The sequence below is a fragment of the Neodiprion pinetum genome, chromosome 5, assembly GCF_021155775.2.
Source record: "Neodiprion pinetum isolate iyNeoPine1 chromosome 5, iyNeoPine1.2, whole genome shotgun sequence".
NCBI lineage: Eukaryota > Metazoa > Arthropoda > Insecta > Hymenoptera > Diprionidae > Neodiprion > Neodiprion pinetum.
In genome coordinates, this window is record NC_060236.1 from 30037188 (window position 1) to 30048310 (window position 11123).

Genomic DNA, 11123 nt, shown 5'->3' on the forward strand with positions numbered 1-11123 from the left:
CAAATCCGCGCCCTAAGCGTCGAACGTCATCGCGACACAAAATTGGTTGTCTGCTTTTCGACGTCCTTGACTCTTTCATCTCACTTTCTGACCCGACAACTTACGGGGATACATAACTAAAAATTCATATTCAAATCAGACTTGATTAGTCGAGCGTCTCCGCGGCGGCCAATCGACGATTAAATATCGTAGCGGGTCCGTCTCTTGGCTAGGAATCGTCAGTAACTCATTTTCCATCTCACTCTCCGACGCACTCCCTCTTTGTCTATCTCTTGCTAACGCCATGCTCACGGTAATAAAACCTGCCAAATATTATTTCCGATTTATTTATCAAATTAGCGACGAATATTGTATAGATATTTTTCTTATTTACAGTCGGCTGTACGGGGAATTGCCAGGCGCTCATTTTCAACATCAAAATGGGCCGCGGCACAGCAGGTAAGCCGCAAATAAGCCACGTTCAAAATTCTGACATAACCTGCTACGGCTTACTGCTATATCTTCTGCTACACCAATCTATTTCGCGAATCGATTCATTCATGGGAATTACGCTCAATTCATTACGCTACTGGGTCGAAATGGCTTGGTTTTTTTTTTTTTTTCTTTTTTTCTTTCATTCTTAAGAGTGAAGTAGGATTAGATTTAAGAAAACACTGTTACAGTATTTCTATACTACACGTATTAACAGATGGATGCTATTTGAAGGTCAATAGAGGTCAGTCGATTTGCATCGACTATGCATTTTTTTCATTTCGTTTTCATTTTTACTTGATATTCTCCGTTATGCAATTGGCATGGGGTTTTATTCTTATTCGAGATCCTCGAGATTCAAGGTCGACGGGGCACGAGACGTTACTTTAGTAAATCGATCGGTTTTCACAGGAATTTAAAAATAGTCTCGCTCGCGTGATTTACCTATTTTTACGTAATTTTAGGAAGAATAAATTCTAACGGTTTTATTTGTGTCTTTTTATTTTTTATTTTTAAACAACAGGAGTGTATTTTTTCCAATTTCATGCCGCGTTTAACCGATCCTATTTCCATTTTATAGGGTATTAACGTTCACGCTTTAAGATTTCGAAAATAGTTTTAAAATTACGGAAGTTACGTATGCATCATGCTCAATGACGTCATAAACGTCCGGAAACAAAATTCAAATGCTTGGACATATCAGGATCGATTTTTCGTACAGAAAAACAGGGATGTTGCAGTTCACGTTGATTTTTTTTTTTTTAACCAACCATCCGCATTGAATACTGAATGGAAATTGACTGACTGATAATGCATTGTAGACTTTTAAGTTTTCGAATCTAACCTTTTGCCGTTTTTAAAAGTCCTATAATATTCCTTTATATGTGATTACTAATTTGTTAATTTTTTTTCAAATTCCTATGCTGTGTCGAACTTTAAGCATAAGGAAATACCACTTTTTCAAAATAACCCACATTTTGCCATCTTTCCTGCGAAAATTTTGCAACCATTTGTCATATTTGATCGAAATTTGGAGAATTAATTCCCAGCATAAATAGCATTTCGATTAAATTACTTATACTTATGTATTCTGAAATGCAGTCATATTTAAAAAAAAAAGCTTTTTAAGTTAGAAACAATCAATGTCTGCTCATTTTGAAATCTTCAACCTCGAAGAAGTTTTTTCAGCATTTCTTCCTGCTTTAATTCATATTTTTACCTCGAACAACAAATCTGTACTAAAACTTGTCGAAAAAAAAAATAAAAAAGAATCAATAAATCATCTCTAAAAATACAAATTGAATTCCTCCTTTTCCCTCCCCGCTTTCATCTCGCACAGCTTCCTGGTTCTTCCAATTTTTAGTCCGGTTCACCAATCCGATTTCCGGTAGTTCTGAAATTCGGGTTTTGTAGATGACCGTAAGAGACGCGCTGAACTCTGCGCTGGACGAAGAGATGGAGAGAGACGAGAGAGTATTTTTACTGGGTGAAGAAGTGGCGATGTACGACGGAGCGTACAAGGTCTCTAGGGGGCTGTGGAAGAAGTACGGCGACAAACGAGTCATCGATACACCGATTACGGAAATTGGATTTGCCGGGGTAGCCGTAGGAGCTGCGATGGTAAAAATTGACTTAAAACCACCGCAGTACAGTCTGATCTCAAAAAACTGCCGAGACTAATCCTTCATCATTTTGCAGGCCGGGCTTCGACCGATTTGTGAATTTATGACCTTCAATTTCTCCATGCAAGCGATAGACCACGTCATCAATTCCGCGGCAAAAACATTCTACATGTCTGCTGGAATGATAAACATCCCAATGGTGTTCAGAGGCCCGAATGGTGCGGCGGCTGGTGTCGCTGCACAGCATTCTCAGTGCTACGGAGCTTGGTACAGTCATTGTCCAGGTCTGAAGGTCGTATCTCCGTACAACAGTGAAGATGCGAAAGGGTTGTTGAAGGCAGCTATTCGGGATCCTGACCCAGTCGTTGTCCTGGAAAACGAGCTGCTCTACGGAGTCCAGTATCCGATGTCAGACGAGGCTTTGTCCAAAGACTTTGTACTGCCGATCGGCAAGGCCAAGATCGAACGAACTGGAAACCACGTTACGATAGTCGCGCATTCCATGGCCGTTCAAAATGCTCTTGAAGGAGCCAACGAGCTTGCCGGTCAAGGAATAGAGGCCGAAGTTATAAATCTGAGATCGCTCAGGCCGTTGGATATAAACACGATCATACAGTCGGTTATGAAGACTCATCATTTGATCACCGTTGAACAAGGATGGCCTCATTGCGGTATCGGGGCTGAAGTTGCAGCCAGAATTATGGAGAGTGAGTATCATCGTCGGGCATTTGTTGCAAGGAGTTTTCTCTGACGCTCCTAATTCTCTTAATGATAATGGACAATTTTTAGGCGAGGCGTTTTACCATTTGGACGCGCCTGTTGTTCGACTAGCATCTGTCGACTGTCCCCTGCCTTACACCAAGTCTCTGGAGGCTGCGTCGCTGCCACAAACACCCGATGTAGTTAACACAGTGAAGAAAATACTTGGCGTGGCGCAGTAACATCGTAGCGACACTTTAGACCCCCTAGTTACCTATTTATCAATTCCTTTCGCAGACCTCGTCCTTCTCGCGAATGCATCCCTCTGCTCCCATTCCTCGCCTCCCTCCCCGCTCTCCCTTAACCTCACGGTATCTCGTGAAAGAGCGCGTTGAATATTGAGATTACAAAGGAAATTACACCGATACGCGTACTACGATGTAATTAATAACCGCTTCGAGATTAAGTACAAAGTAAAACTTGAGGTGGTCAGAAACAGTAAAAAAAAGAGAAAATTGTAGCAACTCGTTACACTCGCGGTGGCGTATGAAACGTGCAGAACATTTTTCTACGTCACCATTTTCCTTATAAGCTGGTCTTTAAGGCTGAGGATTTGATTCTTATGCAAGTGAAATGAGGATGAAGAAATTTGGAGATAAGAAAGATATACGTACAAATGGAAAAACGCTGATTACTATTATCGCCATTATTGTTGATACCGTTACGAATAAAATTCTTACCGTCAACGGTAGCTGACTAATGGAACCGAAATTTTCAATTTGTTCAGCTAACAACGATTTAATATTGTAACGAACGCTAGTAGTACAGTAGATATTGTACATGTACATACACACACCTATATAGCTATAAAGTGAAATTGAAAAAAAAAAGCAGAAAGAACACAGTTTTTTTTTCTCATTTCGAACACTGATGCATACGTAATTTTTTCGGTATACGCTTGATTTTCTTTCGAAAAATGTAGCTCATTACAATCTATGCACACTTGCGACTGCATGTATTAATACATAATAATCATAGGTATGTCGATAGCTGTGTATTATCACGGAAGGAACGATTTGAGTTTTTCAGATTTTCTTCCAAATGTCTTTGATTGCAACTTGTGTGATCAAGAGATAGAAAATATAAAGAACAAGTAAACAGAAACGCAAAAAGTAACTTTAAGGATAGAAGAAAATGCTAAAAATTCGATTCTGAAAAAAATTACTCATTACAATAATAGCGTATGTACATAAACCGTAAATTCACAACTTCTTACTTGCGAGAAATGTCTAAACATTGAGTATTTGGGTACTGAAAGCTTACGTCAATTGTCTCAGGTTTCATTATTACTGTTATTGTTGTTATTATTATTACTACTATTTTTTCTGTAGATGATAGATAATAGTTTAGGGAACGAACGAGACGATTAGTCAAATTTTATCAATACCGATGGTATTTATGTTCATTTATAGTATCATTTGACGGACGAACGATCGATATGCTTAGAGCTTCTATTGCCATTACTTCTCTTCTCGCCGTGGAACTGGCTTAACTTGTTCAAGAATTGAAGATACAGCGATCCCGTGTTTGACCGTTAATTGATTATCAATTATTATTTATTATGTGAAATAAAAAGTGAATAAATAAATGAATGAATAAGTACGAATAAATGAATTGTGATATATATAGAGGATTCGACATCGTATTTTCATTATTCTATTAATTTATTATATTCAATATAAGTTATAATCGAGCCTTGTTAAGTACTGTCCTACATTATACCGTCAATTCCAGAATTATTTTTCAACACAGTTGTGTAATTTTCACTGATGATACATTCTTAGCACGCAACTCGTTACTACTTTCATGTACCTGTCGAACGCGTTTTTCAAGTCTGCTTCCCTGTTGAAGAGAAATTAGAGTCAATTTTGAATTACATTAATCGAACGGATTTTTCATTCAGCTATACTTTGCGATCAAATGCCTATTTGATTGTTTTTTTTTTTTTTTATTTTGGAACACGGAGTTTTGAACGGGATTCTAAATACAGTCGAAAACAATTTGTGTTACATACCTTAGTACGTCCATGTCGAGAGCACATTGTGTATAAGTGCTAAGAAAGTTGCGTAGATCGCTATGTGACCAGTTAACCTGTCGCCATGGTTCCAAACACCTTTCGACCAGGTCTGAGAAGAACGATCGCAGCTCTCTGCTCCTGTGGAGATTGCACGCTATTCCAATTATCGCGCGTGAATATAATCGAAAGTTCATATCCAATTCCTGGTATGAACGCTCCAGTAAAGTTGGTTTCAATTTGATGCACACCAGGCTGTAAAATGCGTGAAAAGAAAACGATTCTAAGCTTACGTTATGATTTTGCAATTACGTTCATTCTGTTTTCAAAATAATGCACTTACTGCTTGTGATGCTTCTCGTTTTCCAACAATACGCGACACTCTGGTAAATCAAGTAAAAATTCTCTGTCCAAATCGGTGTCGAAGTATTCTGATCCTGTGTAACGATAGGTCCAGAGACTCATCATTGTATTCGCGCAATGAAAGAGGTCAGGAAACGTCAGATACTGTAGTTTCTTTTTGTTCATTTCAAATCGCATGCAAGCTATGAAGACGACCGCGGCATATCGCCTGATTAAATAGAAACATAATTGCTTAGATTACATTGTCAATTGATATCCAGGGTTTGATGGCGTCAAAACTATTCCGAATCTTCCCAAAATTTTGTTCAAGTTAAATAACAAATTAATGGCGTTTAAGCGTACAGATATTCGGATTTTTATAAGATTCAGATTTTTGAGCAATTTTTTCACAGAAAGACTGGTTGCGTAGAAACTTTGTGTGAGATTGCAATTATTTGAGTGAATTTTGTTCTCATGCAACATTAATCAGACTTTAGACGATTAAACTTTACTTTGCTAATTCATCAGGTAGAAGAAAACACTGTTTTATATTGGTGACTAAGGATCCTGGCAAGTCTTCGATAACCTTTAGCACTCGTTTAACATTGTCAAATTGGCGTCGACAACTTTTTAACGATACACCAGTTTTCTCCGCCACTTCGTCAAGCTCTTTGCGATGTTTGGCTGACAACTTCTTCCCCACAAAATCACGTACGACTGCGTCATCGAACTCGTAATACCTGGTGACATATAAGTAACTTGAATTCTATCGAGAAATATATGTGATTGAAATTGAACGATTGAAACTTTTTGCCTAGTGTGTAGGAATGATAACTGCCCAAGAATAATGATCCCTTTTACCAACATTTCTATTAGCATTTGACTCGTTTGTGGTTCGATTTGAAAAGCCAATTGTTCGCTAGCCAGTTGCGGAGGCATTTGCAGAAGCCTTTCGAGGAGGCTATAGGTTCGATAATGGTCTAGGACATCTGAGGCGACAAGTTCGATCGGGGCATTTGTTTGCTGGCAAATACCCCTCTGGCTTAGAGTATTGACAGCTTCGCTGGCTGTAATAAAAGTTCATAAAAATAATCACGCCATTGACGGCATTGATTCGTGCACATATTTGGTAAGACGATGGTTGACTTCTCGCATCGCTTGCAATGAGACTTACAAGAATACCCGTCCACCCAAAGTTGGTAAATCTCAGGATCGACCAGAGTGTAGTTACTGATGAACACGTCAACTTCTGACAGCATATTTCACGTTTTGTTTTATCGGCCTATACTTCATACGCAGGTTAGAGTCAGGTTAGGTTCTAACCTCAAACTATTTATATCGTCCCACTTAACGCGATTCTTTCAAGGACATCGGCAAGGGTTTTTTTGGGCCCCTCAGTCCTGAATCAAATCTGGATTTTATTGCATAGTTAGCGATGAACCGGTTAAATTATTCGCTCCGGAAGTAAAAATTTGCCTTTGCAACTGTCGTCTCTGATGCTGGACCAGATTCATGATTATTCATGATCTCCGTGAACCACTAACGCTCTCAAAAACAATAAAGATTTTTCGAACTAATTTTCGTTGTAAAACGAATGTCGGTAACCCATCTATATTTACTCCATTTGTCATTTACTGTTGAACGAAGCTGACTTCGCTCAGCGGTTAAGGGCTGTGGAAAATTGCAGTAATCTGCTATGCTGACTCGATTTAACATTGGGATCCCGTGAAACGGGTCGGTAAGTGCAGAGCAATAAAATTACATTTTCAAACTAGCTTCGCGTCGGTTCTCACTTTTGACGCAGGCGTCGCTGCTGCAGCGCTGCCTCACAGAATTCTGGGACGCCGACAAGTTCGAACGTCCTGGGGTTGCGCGTCCTAGGTCCCAAATTTATACGAATTTGTGCTTAATTTAACGCTTGTTTGTAATCAAACCTGGTCTGCGGTTTTTGCCTTGGTAAGTGATCATCAAATAAACAGTTAGGTGCCATGGTGAGGTTTGTTTTCTTGCGGTATATGTGTGAATGGTTCTGTTTCAATGCTGAACAAATGACGATCACGAGATCGACGGGCACGTACTTGCAGTAGAGATTAAATTCGTTAATATTTTCGGTAGGTGTATTCACAGAGAAATTATGTGTTGAGTATATTATTCACTTTAGGACGTTCAATTTTCATTTGTCGCTATTATTTTGCATACGAAACGTGATTTCCGATCGGTACAACACGACATATGCATGATTCTCCATTCGACTTTCAATTGTTGTCATGTAGCTGTTGACCTTTTTGACATTATTCTTCTCAGATTGCGTGTGAAGTTGTTCCTAGTACGAATCGTGCGACGTAAACAACAAATATAAACCCTTCGATAATGTATAACCGTTATTTATAATATTCAAAAGGTATGTGCGTGCTCGAGTGTTGAAAAGTAGCAGCTGCTGTTGTCAGTCGCTTTCGAGCTGTCGGACCAGATTCACGCTCGGCGTCATTGCCGAGTTCAGATCGCGTTGTTTAGGATTTGTTATGTAATACGATCGGTTTATTCCCACCAAAGTGATCAGTGAATAATACACGAACGGCAGAAGTGCAGCCCGAAGAAAAAAGAGTTGGTGAAATGAGTGCAACCTGAAAACATTCGAAGCGAGTTTTATACGTCGAAACGACGCCAATGAATTGTGTTAGCTTTAGTGAGCTCGTTTCTTCGTGTTATACTGCTGTTTTTTTTTTGTTTATTTTTGGTAAATGCGTAGTTTTATTATTGGCATGCTTTTCTATTGTTTTGTCAGTTCGAAAAGTCGAATTTGTAATCAGTGATTTTGTCGTTTTTCAAATTTCTTCCTGGGGATCGATACTCTAATTATTTATTTCGATATATCCTATTTTATTACCGTACATCAAAAATTAATGTATCACTGTGTTGCCGGCTCTGAAATTTCAAGTGGTTCGAACTTCCCAGTGTCTTGGGTCTCGTAATTAAAATTATATTGTACATCTTATATTTACAAAATTGATATAATTACGTATATTTGCGAAATCTTGGTAAATCTTGAATCGTGAATGCTGCGTACATCGATTTTGATGAAGTTACATTACTAATAAATATTATATTTTATTCAATTACAGAAATGAACTGCAACAACTTTGATCGGCGTTGATGATCTTCTGGATTGAAAAACACTGCCAATAAATTTTATAAAACATTATGCGGTAGCTAAACAGATCAATTTATGACAGAAGAACAACAACTGTTAAACATTCAAGATCATTTTTCAAAATTGGCAAAATATAACAGGATAATGTGACGTCTAAAATCATGCGTGAGTTGAATACTGCATATACGAATTAAATATTGTGGTTTTTCACCTGTTTCCTCACAGAAACAAATTAAGTAAAGTTTCAATGTTGTGTATATTGGATTTGAAGATGAAATACTAATAAAATGTCATCGTTTCTTACCTGATTACAGGCACGGACTACATTGCAGCAATATTGGCTGGATTTATTAATGATCTAAATTAAGTAACCCGAGATCATTAACGCCTCAGAACAAAGCGAAAATTGAATCGATCACTACAGTAAATAAAAGTGAAAGGTACGTAATCGATATGATTTTGAATTCCCATATCGTTTTCAACCATGGATGATTCGAGCATTCAATTTTGATCGATATCGAATTCTGCTTACTTCCTTGAAGCATTTATTGAATACTATTGCTTATTTGGTAGGCATGCTGTCATTGAATTTTGAAGTTCATTTATCAATCCGTTCAAAATCACTCAAATTACGTAAAAAAAAAAATTGTTTTGACACAGACATTCTGTAGTGACATGAAATCTGATCTACGTATGTATTGTGTGAGTAATATTCTGTTATATTCTTATATTGCAGTGTGAAAAGTGTTGTGCTTCACCATTCAATCTGAGATGTGAAGTGTGGAGCAACGTGGATGAGGTAAGAATACTTGATTTAATAATTCTTTGATTATTCAAGGTGGTACATTTGAAATCGAATTTTTGTCCTCGTGTAACAGTACTCAATAATTTGACTACTGGAAATCCACACTTTACACAACGGCACCATTTTCTGAAAGTTATTTGATTTTCATTTTTTGTTTTTTTCAGACTTAAGCAGCAACATCCGAGTAACTTCCCGATTACTTGGCAACTTTGGTGAGTTTGCATGTGTTTAGGTTACTGGTATTTCCCTGGGACTGCTTTGTAACGTGGCGTGGCGGTAACAATTGTTACAACAATCTTCGATTTTTTAGTTGTATGTATAGGCTCATTCGCGCTCGCAACGGTGCTTGACTTTCAGTCAAATAATTTGTTTTTTGAAACTTCTTTCATCATAGCTTACTTTAAAGTTGTAAATTTTGCATGTTGCTGAAAGTGAAATGAGCATCGCGACAGGTGACCATCGCTTATGCGGTATTCGCGAGAACGAATTGTATTTATGTATACCGTTGTTATAATGTATGTTTCAATTTACCAATGATGTCGTTAAAGCGTTGGATTTACTTAAAGAATCAACATATTCCAGCGATCGTTTAATCGTATTCACACGGTTGTTTAACCGATGAATTTGCACAGTCTGGTATAATGTAACGTAATGAAATTGCATATTAGATCTTCAATGATTCTCAAGTTTTTAACAGTTGGCAATTAGCCATGAGCTGCAAGCTTAGCTTGCTTAGAAAAATGCCGATTAGTATACAGGCTGTTTCTAACCCAATTTACAAAAGGTTGATGTACCGATAGTCTACCAGCAATCACTAAAATAATACATGACGATCCGCGACTAATATCACTTCTACTAAAATTTGCTATTATCATTTATTGAATATCACTCTTTTTAAAATAACAGCTGGCTGACTATGGTACAAAAACATTTTGCTCCTTTCAGGTATAAAACAACAAAAAAGTAAGTTATAGTGACCACGGCGCAAATGATGAAGAATGATGTGTGTTGGAAAGAATGGAGAATCGATTAGATCGAATATAGGTAACCGGGCAGGCAGGTGGACGTTTTGGGTTTCGTCGCGAAATTTATGCGTGTGCGTGTAAGGTCTCATATTTCCGTTGGGTGGTTCCGTTGGGAATTAGACAAGGGTAGAAAGGCCGCGATGTGCACCGTGATGTTATTGACTTTTGTAATCCACAGCGTCAAACAATCACCGAGATTTTCAACCTGAAGCACACAAAATACTCTGTAAAAATAGTCTGTGGACCGTTTTTAAGTTTCTAAATTGTAACAAGATTGAACGTTTCTTTTAGTCGTCATTCAAATTATTATATAAATCAATAAATATATCTCTGTGATTGTCTGAATGGGCAAAACGCGACTCTGGACCATCTATCGCGTTCCGTGGTACGCTAGATGCGGAGAGAAGCTGAGCTCGAAGACTTCGCGTCGAAGAGGACCGCCGACCGTCACGCCACACAATAATTCATGCATAATTTTCCCTCCCGGACTTGATTCGCATCTGAGAACAACAATCCTCATCACAATGTGTCGGATTCACAAAGATGCAGATGCGGATTGGGTTTCTACAGAATTTTGCATCAAGTCCTAGATATTTAAGGTTTTTCTCGACAGATCAATCAACTACGTCTTTGCATACCTGATCAAACTTTCAAGTTTGACTGCGCATTTTGTGCGGTCACTTGATACTCTTTGGTTCTGAGAGCAGGCGTGGCATTTTTGAGCCTGCGTTCGACGCGTGGTGAAATAAATCGCGGAGTGTTTAGTAAGTGAAGGATGTTACGGTGAGTCTTTATGAAATTTATCGGCAGTTTACCAAAATATTTGTTCTACGTATCGTACTAATTTATTTTTTAATTTGTGGCAACGAAGCATTTTTATTCACAGGTACACCAAGAAATATTAAGTCTTCAGTCGAATAAAATATTTACTCTG

At 38.1% G+C, this 11123-nt stretch overlaps 2 protein-coding genes across 2 annotated transcripts; one reads left to right on the forward strand and one right to left on the reverse strand.

Moving 5' to 3' along the window:
* Nucleotides 1-63: 63 nt before the first annotated feature.
* On the forward strand, nt 64-4485 carry Pdhb (Pyruvate dehydrogenase E1 beta subunit). Its single transcript, XM_046626136.1, has 5 exons — nt 64-292; nt 376-438; nt 1885-2091; nt 2170-2800; nt 2883-4485. Exons 1-5 carry the CDS (start codon nt 284-286, stop codon nt 3032-3034), a joined length of 1062 nt encoding a protein of 353 aa, XP_046482092.1. The 5' UTR covers nt 64-283; the 3' UTR covers nt 3035-4485.
* Fibp (acidic fibroblast growth factor intracellular-binding protein) lies at nt 3750-6791 on the reverse strand. Its single transcript, XM_046626135.2, has 6 exons — nt 6383-6791; nt 6074-6275; nt 5721-5948; nt 5210-5437; nt 4867-5121; nt 3750-4694 (listed from the first exon to the last, which is right to left on the reverse strand). Exons 1-6 carry the CDS (start codon nt 6465-6467, stop codon nt 4616-4618), a joined length of 1077 nt encoding a protein of 358 aa, XP_046482091.1. The 5' UTR covers nt 6468-6791; the 3' UTR covers nt 3750-4615.
* Nucleotides 6792-11123: the final 4332 nt, after the last annotated feature.

What these genes read in the sequence shown, in the direction of transcription:
- Pdhb (XM_046626136.1), top strand. An exon ending in TAGCCGTAGGAGCTGCGATG is followed by an intron (nt 2,092 to 2,169) that starts GTAAAAATTGAC and finishes ATCATTTTGCAG; the next exon opens with GCCGGGCTTCGACCGATTTG. An exon ending in TGCAGCCAGAATTATGGAGA is followed by an intron (nt 2,801 to 2,882) that starts GTGAGTATCATC and finishes GACAATTTTTAG; the next exon opens with GCGAGGCGTTTTACCATTTG.
- Fibp (XM_046626135.2), bottom strand. Translation starts at nt 6,467, where the DNA reads ATGCTGTCAGAAGTTGACGTGTTCATCAGTAACTACACTCTGGTCGAT. An exon ending in CTACCTGATGAATTAGCAAA is followed by an intron (nt 5,438 to 5,720) that starts GTAAAGTTTAAT and finishes CTATTTAATCAG; the next exon opens with GCGATATGCCGCGGTCGTCT. An exon ending in AACGAGAAGCATCACAAGCA is followed by an intron (nt 5,122 to 5,209) that starts GTAAGTGCATTA and finishes CGCATTTTACAG; the next exon opens with CCTGGTGTGCATCAAATTGA.